The sequence below is a fragment of the Trichechus manatus genome, unplaced genomic scaffold, assembly GCF_000243295.1.
Source record: "Trichechus manatus latirostris isolate Lorelei unplaced genomic scaffold, TriManLat1.0 scaffold00273, whole genome shotgun sequence".
Lineage (NCBI taxonomy): Eukaryota > Metazoa > Chordata > Mammalia > Sirenia > Trichechidae > Trichechus > Trichechus manatus.
The window spans coordinates 1,257,783-1,273,002 of record NW_004444209.1 but is presented as its reverse complement, the minus strand read 5'-3'; the positions used below and the strand labels follow the sequence as shown (position 1 = coordinate 1,273,002).

The window sequence follows — 15,220 nt, the reverse complement described above, 5'->3', positions numbered from 1 at the left end:
CCCCATCATATCATAGCAAAAGTCTTAAATCAACTCCAAGTCCAAAATCCAAAAATCCCTCTTCATCTGTGAAATCTAGAATACAAGTTATCTCTTTCAAAATACCATGGTAGAACAGACACAAGCTAGACATTTCCATTACAAATGGGAGAAACTGGAGGGAAAAAAGGGATAACAGGCACCAAGCAAATCAGCAGAACCAGGAGACCAGCGCCAGACAGCGTTGGAACCAACCCACAGAGCCAGAGAGCTGAGTGCTTTTGCACAGGAGTGGTGTGCCTCCAGGCACTTATCGGTGGAACTAGGCTTGCCAATCCACAGAGCAAGAGAGCTGAGTGCCTCCCGGCAGAAGTTTACTGGTGGAGTGGGGTGCCTCCAGGCACTTATTGGTGGAGCTACAGAGCTTTGGAACACTTGTTCCCATAGGGTAGACACAGGCAGAGAGGCCCAAGGGGCTGAGAGATCAAGGAACCGGGAAGCGAAAGCTGAAGAGACAAGCAACACAGGAAGCAGAGCTGCCTCAGTCTCAAAGGGTATGGCCACAACCTCTGAGGTCACAAAGGGTGGAGACATGGCCTCTGGAGCTTCTAAGGGTGGAGTTGCCACTCAGATGGACTAGGAGAATTTTGTCAGGCGGTGAGTTTAGTGGCCAGATCCTCAATTCTCTCCTAATAAGTCCAGATAGCCCCTTTTCAGGGTCACCTCTTCCCAGGGGGTTGCAACTCCTTAGTGTCCAGAAGTCAATCTTTGATGTCTGACACCTTCGCTCCAGGCTATTATCAGAGTGAACAAAAGTGTTCTACATGAGAAGATATAAGGATGGGTTCACATAACAAGACTGCTCCCTCCACTTCCCACGCCCCTACATCAATCAGCTGGAGCTCTGTGCTTCCACTGCTATTCCTTTCTCCACTGCTGCAGACCTCTTGGGACCCAAGAAGAGGAAACAGACACAGACTCTCTGCTCTTCAGACATATGTACTAATCCCCACAACGATCAGTGACTTGAAAATCTGAATAGGGTAAGTTAGAAAGATTGATGCTAAACACGCTGTGGGAGAGACTCAGGAAAGCACCAGGGTCTTGACTGAACTTTTAGATGGTAGACATAAGAATGGAAAATGATCTAACTGGTAGGAAGCAAAGGCCTGAAATTCAACCTGGCATTAATCCTACTGATACAGGCACTCCCTACCGCCTTTAGTAAAGCAGCCTGAATTCTGTTCTCCTCATCCTGTTTGGGCCCTTAATGGCCAGGGACAGGATTTCACAAAGGAGAAAGAGGAGAAAGTGCCTACCCCTGTTTCTGTGCCTGACATGCATGCATCTCATTAGATTCTCACAGGTCTCTGAGGAAGTGATGAATAGGCCCATTGAGGACACTGATGCTCAGAGTGTTGAGACTCAGGTTAGTGGTTCACTAGAGATGGGTACACTCTACATAGTAGATGAACACAGAGGGGCTGGTTTCAGGGGAGACTTTTTGAAACAACTCTGCAGCCCATACTTTGGCTAAAGCAGCTTCTGTGAGGGCAGTTTCAGTCTTGGGACTTGATTGGTCAGAGTAATATTTCAAAACTGGAGTCTTTCACAAAGCCATTCTCAACTGATAGCTCAGACAAACCAAGATAACAATATAACTATGGTAATTAGGGAAATGGGCCCTGAGAAGGGATATGAGCAGTTAGAAGTGATAATGTGTTTCACACATGCTTTGGGGGAAGTGTTATGAGGAAGTTGAGACCAGATAAGCACAATTACGCAGAGTCAGTGTAACTGCAGCCTGGGATGTGATTGCAGGGAACCCAAATCTTCCTGCCCAGAAAATACCTCCCAAATAGTTACTCATCTTCTATTTCCCTTAAAAGGTGACAAGCCTTTCCGCTTCACAGACAGAACGTTTAAAATGCCATTCTCTTTTGGACTCACACTCTCCTGGGAGTTGATCTGGGGGATAAAAAGGAGCTAGCTGGAGGGCAGTTGGTTGGGTGCAAGAGAGGACAGGCAGGAAATGTTTGGAATTCTCAAACTTCATCTGTTTTTTACAATGTTGTGCTTGGCTGACTAGGACTACAGCCTGTTTTCAGTTCTTAAAAACTTTATTATCTAATGAGACTTTTCGTGTTCTAGTCTGGGAACCAAATAGTGAAATTGGGCCTGTATTGGCAGGGAAAGAGATTTCAAGATAGAGCTGAGCCTTCCGGGCAGTGTCTAGATAAGGCTTTCTTCTCTCTTCCTTGCAGACCTGCAGGTGGCCCTGGTGACTTAGATGGCATCTTCTCTAAAGGTCCTGGGCCCTGTCTTGCTCCTACTGTTCCCCCTGTGGGAGCAGCTTATACATGGCCAGCACCTCTCCCGGAGGGAGTTCATGAAACAGCACCACCTGAGGCCAAGCCTGGAATTCAGCCAGTACAAATGTGATGTCCTCATGAGGGACATAGAGGGTCTGAAAGAGAAGGACTCTCACATTTTCCTCTATACCCCATGGCATCAAATTGAGAGTATTTGTTTTAAGACCTTGAGAGAGCGGTACAGAAATGTGTACGTGTGGGCCCAGCAACCCTTCAAAGTACTCAAGTGTAAAAGGAAGAATTTCAGTTATAGCTACAGAGAGAAAAGGAGCTACAGCCACATTGAATTCCACTGTAGCATGAAAGGGTATGTTGATAGCATAGAGGACATGCGTGTGCTAGAGTTTACTGATACCTAGAAAGTCTACCCACCTCCCTAGGTTTTAGTGAACTGATCTGTCCCCAAGTGGTGGGCCCTGCCTACACCAATAGCTGTTGCCACTCTCCATTTTGCCCTTTATATGTCAACATTTTCAAACTACTTAGAATTATGCACCACACTGTTTTTTGATACTATAACTTTACCTAAGCTGTTTCTCTGCCTGAAATACCCTTCTGTCCTCATTGGCCTGATTTACTCCTACATTTTTTTTCAAGATTCAACTCATGTGGCATCTCTTCTTAACTAACCCAGGACTTTTCCTAATATTGACTCTCCTTATGCCTACCCAAGTCACATAAACTTCCCTTCCCTAAATAAATTGTATCATCCTAATGTGTGTGAGATTTATATGTGATGTGTGCAGAGTATGTGTTGTGTGATTGGTATGGGTGCATGTGTGATGTAGATTATGCTTGGATATGATATGTGCTGTGTGTAGGTTTAAGGTGTGTTGTATGTGTGTGCGTGTCTAATGTGTGTGATTGTTTTATGTTTATGATGAGTGTGTGAATGTTTATGTGCTAAGCTGGGCACAAGTTGTGACCAGGTATTGTGCTAGGCATTGATTGTGGAGACATGCTAAGTTCCATTTAGATTGAGGGTGGGGGTGGGCAGAGCTGACTGAGTATAAAATATGTAGCATAATTCCTGGCCCATAGTAGGTGCTTAGTCAAAACTGGTTTTCTTTTTTTCCTATCCTTTGGCTTGGTACTTTAATTTTGACTTTAAAAAACAAACATAACAAGTGTCCACCCATCATCTGCTCTCTCTGGTTTAAGAAGTAAGGATTTCTAACACAAAAAACAGTAGGCTGTTACTCTGTGAAGAAACTATAAACTTCCAGAGTCAAAAAGAGCCCTTCCTCCATCAGCCACAGACTAGTAGAGCTCCCTACTGAACTGTTTCATTAAAACATCTCTAAGGAGGCATGTGCATTCCTAGGGGTGAAACATTAAGTAGAAGACAGTAGCACAAATGAATTCATCTAATAATACCCATTTTCACTTGGGAGGGAAATAATGTAGGGTGGGAGTACTTTAAAATGCAACACCCCTCAAGGATGGGGCTTAAAATTGTTAATATTGTTGGAGGGAAGTGGAAATAAATGGATGCAAGTAGGTAGAGACCATGAGAATTTTGTTTGCTGTGTGGATGTATTTGTTTCCTGAGGTTGCTATAACAAAGTACCAAAAACTGGGTGGTTGAAAACAACAGAAATTTATTCTCTCACAGTTCTGAAGGCTAGGAGTCTGTAATCAAGGTGTGTGCAAGGACACGCTCTCTCTGGAGGCTCTAGGGGAAGAATCATTTTTTGCCTCTTTAGCTTCTGGTGGCCCCAGGCATTCCTTGGCTTTTGGCTTCTGTCTTCACATGGCTGTCTTCTGTGCATGTCTGTCTCTGTGTGTCACTTCTCCTCTTTTTATAAGGACACCAGGCATATGGGATTAAGGCCCACCATACTCTCCTATGACTTCATATTAGCTAATTGCATCTGCAAAGACTATTTCCAAATAAGGTTACATTCACAGGTACCATGGCTTAGAACTTCAACATATCTTTTTAGGGAAGGAAAAATAACCTATAACAATGGCGGGGAGAGAAGGATCAAACCAGTAGAGAGGTAAGAAAGAATTTGTTTCTTATAATTTTGCCTAGGGCAGGTATAGGGAGGGACAAAGTTAAATATTAAAATTCTTTGCATTCTTCAGCCTCCAGCAATGTCAAATGACTCTAGCCTTGAAATAATTAGAGACTGGACCAAAATATTAACACTTTCAGTTAGGTGGTGGCGCACTCTTATAGAACTCTAGCCAGTGAATCTAGGTTGGGCCATGTTTCAAGGGAATTTCCTCAGCTTTGAGATTTCTTAGTGCACCTGTGGATGAGCAGACACTTGGGAAGTCATCTATACCAACCAAACTCACAAGGGATTGATGGTAATCCAGTAATTTTTCATCAATTATCAATTTACATGTAGATAATACTGATTGTTTTTCTCACTTGGTAAATACTGCTTCAAAATGTAGGTTTACACAAATACCTCATTTTGAAAACTTTCTAAAAGTTGTTTTTTATTGAAGGGTTAGCAGATGGCAGTTCAAAACAGTATACAAGGATGTATGTACTTTAAGGACAATCCATATAATAACTGTGTGTTACCTTGACTTTCCCAGTATCCACTTCCCTTATTCAGATACCTGCATATTTGTTTTCCTTGGGGAACTATCTTTCTCTTTTGTGTGCAGTATTGGTGGGACTGACATCAAGGCTCCCAGTCTCCTCTCCTGAGCCAAGTGGTGGTCATGAGACCCAAGTGAGGCTAACTGGACTCTCTCCTGGGAGTCTGAATCTCTGCATCTCTGATGCAAGAATAAAAAATAAAACAAGCAAACAAGCCTAACAATAACAGTTCAAGCTGATTAATGTCCGTGAGGCCCTGCTCTTCAGCTTGAGCACCCAAGCTTCTTGAGTGTCAGCCTATTTCCAAAGACTGATTAGTCATCTTTATTTTTTCATATTGTACTCTCTCCCACTCCCACCATCCCTTAAAAATTTTCTCTTTAAGTTAACTCAAATTAACTTGTGTTGCTTGCAATCAAAATACCCTAAGGGATATAATCTACCTGCAATATTTGTGATCCTCACTATCACCAGTATGACCATGCCAAAAAATTACACCATCCAAATTTTGGGATCTGCTATACACACTAAGTGCCTATCTTATATGAAACATCAAACTTATTTAACCAATTGCTGTCAAGTTGCCCCCGACTCATGGTGACCGCATGCATAATGGAATGAACCCTGCCTGGTACTGCGCCATCCCCATGATCAGTTGCTCATCAGACAGTTGTGAGCCATAGGATTTTCTCTGGCTAATTTTCAGAAGTAGATCACCAGGCCTTTCTTCCTACTCCATCATGATCTGGAAGTGCCACTAAGCCTGTTCAGCCTGACAATGGAGTATTATTCAGCCATAAAGAGACATGAAATCCTGATACATGTTACAACATGGATGAACCTTGAAAACAGGCGAGTGAAATATGTCAGTCACAAAGGGACAAATATTGTTTGATCCCACTTATATGAAATACCTAGAATAGACAAGTGTATAGAGACTTGGATCCCTGGTGGCACAGGTTAGCTATGGCTGCTGACCAAAAGGTAGGCAGTTTGAATCTAGCAGCAGCTCCTTGGAAACACTATGGCACAGTTCTACTCTGTCCTATAGGGTCACTGTGCGTCGGAATTGACTCGACAGCAATGGATTTGGTTTGTTTTGGTAAAGAGACCTAAGTAAGGGTGATTAAAAAATTTGGAAACAGATAATGGTGATGGTTGAACAACAAGGTAAGCATCATTAATGTCACTGAATTGTACATGTAAAGAATGTTGAAATGACAAATGTTACATATATATTTACCACAATTTTTTTTTAAAAGGATGCATACTGTCATGAATTGAATTGTGTCCCCAAAAAATATCTGTCATCTTGGCTAGGTCATGATTCCCAGTATTGTATGATTGTCTACCATTCTGTCATCTGATGTGATTCCCCTATGTGTTGTAAATCCTATCAACATGATGTTGATGAGATGGATTAGGCAGTTATATTAATGATATCTACAAGATTAGATAGTGTCTTAAGCTAATCTCTTTTGAGATATAAAAGAGACAAGCAAGGAGAGAGACTTGGGAACCTCATACCACCAAGAAAGCAGCACCAGGAGCAGAGTGCATCCTTTGGACCTAGTGTTCCTGTGCCTGAGAAGCTCCTCAACCAGGGGAAGATTGATGACAAGGACCTTCCTCCAGAGCTGACAGAGAGAGAAAGCCTTCCCTTGGAGCTGATGCCCTGAATTTGGACTTCTAGCCTACTAGACTGTGAGAGAATAAATTCCTCTTTGTTAAAACCATCCTCTTGTGGTATTTCTGTTATAGCAGCACTAGATGACTAAGACACATACCTCTAACAAAGTCTGTTAATCCCCAGTGGGTCTAGTAGATAACCCCCAGCACTCCAGTGAAAGGACACCTGGTGATCACTTTTGCCCAGTTCCAAGTCTTAGACAATTTTTTCCTTCAGAAGATGGAAAAATTGTGATTTTTGTAAGAAACATGTATAGTTTCTCAAGATCATTGTGGAAAGGAGGAAGGAGGGAGTGGTAAGAATTAGCATGACCTAGCAATTGGACAAAAAATGACATCACACGCACATGCCCAAATTGACCAATGAGTTGGTGGTCAGGGGGCTCTTTTGAGTGTTAGGCTTCAGCTCTGCAGAAACAATAAAACTAAACTTCACAAAGAAACTTGTACTTCCTCACTTAGAGCCAGCCTCGACCTCACTGTCCTGGCCACTCACTGGCCAGCTGCTAGACACAGAAGAAGCTCAGCAGCCACAGAAGAAGCCATATCCTGAGAGGCAGTCAGCAAGCGTATAAAGGTCTAGGGAAAGGAATAGATCAAATAGCAGAACCTAGACCTAATCCCTTACCAGGAGTTTGGAGGGAAAGCAGTGTGTTTGAGTAGATGCTCTATAAGGGACACACATCAGATGCCCTGAACTTGCTTTAGTACTGTAGTGCTACAACAAGGGCCAAGTCAACCAACAGAGTCCATTCCCTACTCAGACAATTCTAAGTGTTGGGATAATTTAAGAGAGAGATGAGAGGTAGACTCCCCTGTTCATGTCCTCCTCCATCTGCCCTACTCTTAACTCAGGGTGGCAAAACAGGAATCCACCTAACTGAATCAAGACAAAGTGGAGACTTTATCCCAGGTATCTGGTAGAAGCCCAGTCTTGAAAACTAGGGCATCTAGTGAGAGTCAGTGACAGCCAAGAACAATGGTTCTCAACCACACTGAGGCTTATTAAACAGAGACATGCAAATACCTCTCTCCCCAAGATTCTGATTCAGTAGGTTCGAGAGGTATCCTGACATTTTTAAAGTTCCATAGGCAATTTCTGATGTGAGGCCAGGATTGAGGACGCCTGCCTAGGGACATGGCAAAACTGATAACATTTTCCTGTCATAGTGGACTTGAGGTACTATCAAGTTGTGGAACTGCAGAAAGAGGAGGGACTGACCTACTACATCTGGCTGTAGCATAGGGTATAAGATTGCCAGGCTAACAGCCATCAACTTTTATCCTGTAGCTAACTGGAGCATTTGGGCAAGGGTATTACCCTACTACATCTATGTTCAAGGGAGACTAGTCTTGAAGTAATACGTAAAAAACATTGGAAGCAAAAGAACTAGAGTCAGGGAGTCCACATAGGAGACTTTTATGTGAGCCCTCATGAGGTATCCAAGAAAACCAAACTCACTGCCATTGAGTCAATTCCAACTCATAGCGACCCTATAGGACAGAGTAGAACTGCCCCATAGGGTTTCCCAGGAGTGGCTGGTGGATTAGAACTTCTGACCTTTTGGTTAGCAGCCAAATGCTTAATCACTGTGCCACCAGGACCCCCTCATGAGGTAATGAGGTTCTAAATACAAGGATTAACAGCACTAAGGGAAAGTTAAGAACAGATTCAAGAGTCACATACCCTAAATTTGCCCTTCTCCTTCATGTTTCTGGGCCTCTCCACATATAATCTCTTCTTTTTAGAGTGCACTTACTACCCTCTTCACCTAGCTAGCTTCTGATTCCTCAAAACTCAGTTCAGGTGTTGTGCCCTCCAATAGTGCATCTGGAAGAGGCTGCACAGGCCTGGCTCACTATTATTTACTCCCCATTGCTAACCACCACACATTGTCTCGTGATCTTGTTTCTCCATTCTCTACAAAAGGTTTAAGATTAACCGATGTTCCTCCTTGGAGGGTAGAAACAAGGGATAATGATCTAAGGATGAAAACCAAACAAAGCACCCATCTTGTGACAAGCAAAACCAGGATGTTGACAGATAATCCCCAAGGATGTCACCAGATAACTCCCAAGAATACCAGTAGAAGATTAACTCATCTGAGACATGACCACCTCAAGGGGAAACTAACACAAACTTCTAAGATCCATAATCCTGTCCCTACGAAAGCCTTCAGCCGATCTCCAGTGGGTGAGACGGGTTTTTTGGAGGAATCTATTCCTCTCTGTCACCTATATATCGACATATAATAAACATGTTGCTGCTCACCTCACCCCTGTCTCAGAATTGGCTATTGTCGCAGGCGTCTCCAATCCGCATTATTGCGGTAACACTTCCCCTCTACCTCATCACCTGGGATTTCCTCTACCACAACTGTACATTCTATCTATATTTATTAATATATATTGTAAATGTTTACTTACCTGTCTCTTTCATTAGATCTTGAACTCCTAAATCTGAGTAGGCCAGTACCTGACCCAATAAATGTATGGATAAATGAATAACTCATTCAAGTCTGTTGTTGAACTTACAACATTTCCAAGCAGGTGGCAGCTATTATACAAGAGTTACATGGTATATTTTCTTCCAAGGAACTGAAATCATAGAGCTTCAAAAAACTAAGCCTCGTATTACGAAGGAAGAACTCAACCGATAATCAGGAAGTCATCGGTTCCTCAAAATTGTGAGTTTTGCGTCACATGGTTTCTTAAAATGGACTTATTCTTCTGGTGTTTGCAGTAATATTGATACCACTTGAGAAAGCAATTTCGAAAGTCTAAAACTTTCATCCATGCTCTGCACAAAAAGTTCCTCTGCCAAGCCCTGGGTTTCCGTTTCCTGAGGCTCAAAACACTTCTTCCCCTGCCCTACATGGGCAGCTCAGACAGGTCCAGAGAAGAAAGATAGAAGACCTCTGAGCCTGGGACTAACAACTGCCTCCTTTCTCAGTAGGAGCCCCAACACCGAGATCTGGTAAGAGGAGAATCTTCTGGGCTGGGGAAAGAAAAGCAGTGAAGATGGGAAGTTATGGTCAAGTAGATCGAACATGAACACCTCAGAAGGTAAAGAGGGAAGAGACCAGGTTTTCGGCACAGGGGCCACTGAATATGTGAATACAGGACAAAGAGAAAAAAGGGAGTCTGCCACTCAGAGGAAAGGTCTGTTTATCACCTATTCCTCCTCACTGGGTTTCAGGTTCTTCATAGAATTGTGAGACTCAAGCGAGAAAGAAGATGGTTTAAAATAAGAGCCATAAAATCTTAAAAGACACACTAAAATCTAAATGGTTACAGTTAATAATTTCACTCTTTTTGCTTCTACTGTTAATATTATCTTCCTTCTTTCTACACAGAAAAGATGGTGCTAGATCTTCTGGGATGCTTTCCTCACCTCCTATTGCTGCTGGGAGTATGGGGGCCAGTGAATCCACTTTTTGCTTTGCCTAATATTATCACCAGGGCTCAATGGTTTAAAATCCAGCATTTACAGCCAAGTCCTCTCCCATGCAACAGGGCAATGAGTATTGTCAACAAATATACCCAGCACTGTAAGCCTGAAAACACCTTTCTTCATGACTCCTTCGAGAACGTGACTGCTATCTGTGACTTGCCCAGAATCATCTGCAAGAATGGCCGATACAACTGCCACAAGAGCCCAAGGCCTATTAACATGACTAATTGCAGCCTCACTACAGGAAATTATCCTAACTGCAGCTACAGCAATGCTGCCCTGTACAAGTTCTTCGTTGTTGCCTGTGACCCCCCTCAGCCGACAGACCCTCCCTATCATTTGGTTCCTGTGCACTTAGATAAGATCGTTTAAATTTTCTGTCACTTTTCCCCTCACTTGGCACAGGTTCTGTTATGATCTCTTCTGCTTTTTCTTTTCTTCTGTTGCTTTCCCTGGTTCCTACAGAAGGAAGAAGAAAGGTATTGGAAGAATTAGCCAGATAAGAGTTGGGACAAAGAGAAATAATTTTTCTCTCCTTTGGATCTCTGTGTGTTTTGAAGGAAGGCAATAGGAAAGAGGCAAAGAAGGGTCCAGGCCTCCAGATTTTTAAATTTGAGACTTTGCCAAGCTTTGCTGCACTGTATTCAAGGCAATAAAACCTCTTTCTGTGCATTCTAATGAGTGAGAGTGTGTTTGAAATCTTTTCACATCACTGCCAGCCTGGGCTTACCTAGGTTTACATTTGCCAGTATTTAAAGAGGAACTATTTTGGTCTTAGGTCCTTAGAACAACCTTTGAGTTTATTTAACTCCTTGGTGTCTTTGCCACTTCCTCATCCCTGCCTCTTCTGGGACTTTGGAGCAAGAAAGTCCTCCACTCCTTCATCTCTGCTCACAGACTTACGCATTTCCCTTGAAACTATAGTCTTTGTATGGAGGTGGCACTGATACGTTATAGTGATCTGATGAAAATTTTCACATACCGATTCTAACACTGTCAACAAAGGGTGCCAGATCTTTTCTATTTGTTTCTATATTTAATCAGGTAATGTTTTAAATAGAAAGCATAAATAGTAGTGAAGGAACCCTGGTGGTGCAACGGTTAAACACTTGGGACTAGCAACCCAGCCAGCGGCTCTGTAAGAGAAAAGATTTGGCAATCTGCTCCCATAAAGATTAGTCTAGAAAACCCTGTGGGGCAGTTCTACTCTGTTACATGGGGTTGCTATGAGTTGCAAGTCTACTCGATAGCACCTAAAAACAACAACGTTCATTGGATTTGGAAACAGAAGGACTAAGATTAAGAATTTGACTGGAATTAAGAATTTAGGTCCTAGGTTACTCTCACAGTGGGAACTTAGTTTTCTAGTCAACCTCTAGAGTTATCAGTGGGTTAGTGGCTGCTAGCCTAAAGGTTGGCAGTTCAAATATACCCAGTGGTTCCATGGAAGAAAGGTCTGGCAAACTGCTTCCTTAAAGATTAACCTGTTGCCATCAAGTCCATTCCAACTCATAGCGACAAAGTAGAACTGCCCCATAGGATTTCCAAGGAGTAGTTGGTGGACTGAAACTGCTGAACTTTTGGTTAGCAGCAGAGCTCTTAGCCACTGCGCCACCAGGGTCAGAATCAACTCGACAGCAAAGGGTTTCGTTTTTCTGGCAACAGGTTTCATTTTTCCATAAAGATTACAGCCAAGAAAACCCAAGAAGCAGTTCTATTCTGTAACACACAGGTTCCCCATGAGTCAGAATTGACTCAGTAGCAGTGGGAGTGGGCCAATGAAAGTCAAAGTGCTTTGTAGAGTGCCAAAGGCAATGCAGATTAGAAACAGCACATATTGAAGTTGTCACAAACTGGCCAATTACCTGTGCTCCAGAATGGTTCTTTCCAAACCAGACTATTCTTTTAATAGACATGCTAGTTAGGCTCATCATCCTTTATACCACACATTTATATCATGTTTTAGGAACAAAGAAGTTATGAGGTTTCAGGTTTCAGGAGACTGGATTCCATGGGTGATGGATGTTCAATGGCCCATCCATTCGGAAGATGTAAGCAGGCTAGGACAACACAGCACCTAAGAAGGTGGGTACACAACAGGGGAAACCGTATGGTGGGACTTGCGTCTTCTAACTCAGAGCAGTTTGCAATAGTATTCAGCTTTAAACTGTGTTGCATTTACATTTTGTAGTGTTGAAGTGTTACCACAATAACTCAGATTGGAGCCTCCTGTTGCAATAGCCGATTCTGAGACAGGGGTGAGGTGAGCAGCAAGAGTTTATTATATATCGATATATATGAGACAGAGGGGAATAGATTCCTCCAAAAGACCCGTCTCCCTCACTGGGATCGGCTGAAGGCTTTTATAGGGACAGGATTATGCATCTTAGTTTGTGTTAGTTTCCCCTTGAGGCGGTCACGTCCCAGATGAGTTCATCTTTTCTTGGGGGTTATCTGGCGATGTCCTGGTTTTCTTGCCCCAAGATGGGTGCTTTGTTTGGTTTGTCATTCTTAGATCATTATCACTTGTTTTCCACCCTCCAAAGAGGAACATGGGTTAATCTTAAACCTTTTGTAGAGACTGGAACCGGAGGGAAAGACAAGATCATGAGACAACGTGGCAGTTCCCAATGGGGAGTAAATAATAGTGAGCTGGGCCTATGCAGCCTCTTCCAAAAGTCTTGAAGTAAATTCTGTGGGGGAGTGGAGGAGAGGGTATGAACCAGTGTAGGCAAGTAGCAGCCTCAGAGAAGGGAATCTTCAGATAACATGTATTGACCTGCAGAATAGATTTATGTACCATTTAAGTTTTACCTGGAAATTTCCAGAAATCCTTGGAAAAGGTAACCTAATAAAAGACTGTACTTCCCTTAATCAAACAACTCAATTGCTCAGACTACTGTATTTACACATTAAAGGGGCCTCACAGGCTGAAGAAATCTGTGGGATCTGGGCTACAGAAATTTTTGAACTGTCAGGAATATCAAGGAAAATGAAATATTACTTAAAATTAGCTAGACAAATTAGGAGGTGTGCAATCTATCTCATTTTTTCCTGTGACCTTAAAAAATTGCAAATATTTTGCGAACAAAAGGTTAAAGACAAAAATACAAATACCAGTGCCATCTTGTGGCGAGGCTTGCAACAACAATATCTAATACTTCGCTTTCCCACACCAACCATCCCAACAATTTTAGACATTTTTTATCTCTGATTAAGGAGGAAGCAAAGATGGGCATAACTTTTGGACAATCTTTTATGCCCAAACTCTTAGAAGTGGAATAGACTGAGGTGGAAACTCCCCCAGATTTCTTTTCTGTTCTGAATATAATTAGGTGTTGTGGAAGAAGCCAAGATTATTGACTAAATCAGAAGCTCATTAGATATATCCCTAGATCAGCTTAAATCATCTGATGTCAATATAGAATGATTCAAAAGTAGCCAAAGCTTAGAAATGGATTCAGAAAATGTTCCAGCAGTTCTCGACTCTAGCTTCATGTTAGATTTACATGAGAATGGCAAAGTTATATTTTACTGGAGCCCTAGGATGCTGAAGAGCAACAATTATTTGAGCCTCCCCCAACCCCCACAACCCTTTTGTTCCAGAGAATGGCTTACTGTAAACTACTCCCCAAGAAGGATTTAACAAAAACTAACTCAAAATGGATCAAAGACTTAAATAGAAAATCAAAAATGATAAAGATCATGGAAGAAAAACTAGTGACAACGCTAGGAACCCTAATACATGGCATAAACAGAATACAAACCATAAGTAACAATACACAAGCACCAGAAGAGAGACTAGATAAATAGGAGCTCCTAAAAATCAAACACTTATGCTCATCAAAAGACGTCACCAAAAGAGTAAAAAGACAACCTATAGACTGGGAAAAAAATTTTGGCTATGAAAAATCCGATCAGCGTGTAATCTCTAAAATCTACAGGCTACTGCAAAACCTCCACAACAAAAAGACAAATAACCCAATTAAAAAATGGGCAAAGGATATGAACAAACACATTGCCAAAGAAGATATTCAGGTGGCTAACAGACACATGGAGAAATGTTCACAATCATCAGCCATTAGGGAAATGCAGACCAAAACTACAAAGAGATATCATCTCACCACAACAAGGCTAGCATTAATCCAAAAAACACAAAATAATAAATGTTGGAAAGGTTGTGGGGAGACTGGAACACTTATACACTGTTGGCAGGAATGTAAAATGGTACAACCACTTTGGAAATCGATTTGGCGCTTTCTTAAAAAGCTAGAAATAGAAGTACCATACGATCCAGCTATCCTGCTCCTTGGAATAGATCCTAGAGAAATAAGAGCAGTCACACGAATAGATATATGCACACCATGTTCATTGCAGCACTGTTCACGATAGCAAAAAGATGGAAACAACCTAGGTGCCCATGAATGGACGAATGGGTAAACAAATTATGGTATATCCACACAATGGAATCCTACACACCGATAAAGAACAATGATGAAGCCGTGAAACATAACATGGAGGATGCTGGAAGTCATTATGCTGAGTGAATTTAGGCAGTCACGGAAGGACAAATATGGTATAAGACCACTATTATAAGAACTCAAGAAAAGGTAGAAACACAGAAGAAAACATTCTTTGATGGTTAGGAGGGTGGGGAGGGAGGGGGAGGGTTACTTACTAACTAGACAGTAGATAAGAATTATCTTAGGTGGAGGGAAGGACAGCACACACTACAGAGGAAGTCAGCACAACTGGACTAAACCAAAGTTAAGAAGTTTCCTGAATACAATCAAACACTTTGAGGGACAGAGTAGCAGGGGAAGGGGTCTAGAGACCATGCTTCAGGGGACATCTAGGTCAACTGGCATAACAAAGCTATGAAGAAAATGTTCTGCATCCTACTTTGGTGAGTGGTGTCTGGGGTCTTAAGAGCTTGCAAGTGGCCATCTAAGATGCATCAATTGGTCCTAACCACCTGGAGTAAATGAGAATGAAGAACACCAAAGACACACGGAAAGTAGTAGCCCAAGAGACAGAAAAGGCCACATAAACCAGAGACTTCAACAGCCTGAGACCAGAAGAACTAGATGGTGCCTGACTACCACCAATGACCGTGCTGACAGGGAACACAACAGAGTCCCTGATGGAGCAGGAGAAAGATGG

The 15,220-nt window shown here is 42.3% G+C and overlaps 2 protein-coding genes across 3 annotated transcripts; both read left to right on the top strand.

Moving 5' to 3' along the window:
- The first annotated feature begins 636 nt into the window (after positions 1-636).
- On the top strand, positions 637-3,848 carry EDDM3B (epididymal protein 3B). The gene has a single exon (XM_023724961.1). It carries the CDS (start codon positions 2,270-2,272, stop codon positions 2,708-2,710), a length of 441 nt encoding a protein of 146 aa, XP_023580729.1. The 5' UTR covers positions 637-2,269; the 3' UTR covers positions 2,711-3,848.
- A 5,570-nt stretch (positions 3,849-9,418) lies between these two features.
- On the top strand, positions 9,419-10,735 carry RNASE6 (ribonuclease A family member k6). 2 transcript variants are annotated; one of them, XM_023724959.1, is made up of 2 exons: positions 9,419-9,669; positions 9,960-10,735. In XM_023724959.1, exons 1-2 carry the CDS (start codon positions 9,654-9,656, stop codon positions 10,427-10,429), a joined length of 486 nt encoding a protein of 161 aa, XP_023580727.1. In that variant the 5' UTR covers positions 9,419-9,653; the 3' UTR covers positions 10,430-10,735. The 2 variants fall into 2 exon arrangements, with proteins under 2 accessions (XP_023580727.1, XP_004390053.1); XM_004389996.2 differs by having other exon boundaries at positions 9,431-9,580.
- The last annotated feature ends 4,485 nt before the right edge of the window (positions 10,736-15,220 follow it).

What these genes read in the sequence shown, in the direction of transcription:
- EDDM3B (XM_023724961.1), top strand. Translation starts at nt 2,270, where the DNA reads ATGGCATCTTCTCTAAAGGTCCTGGGCCCTGTCTTGCTCCTACTGTTC.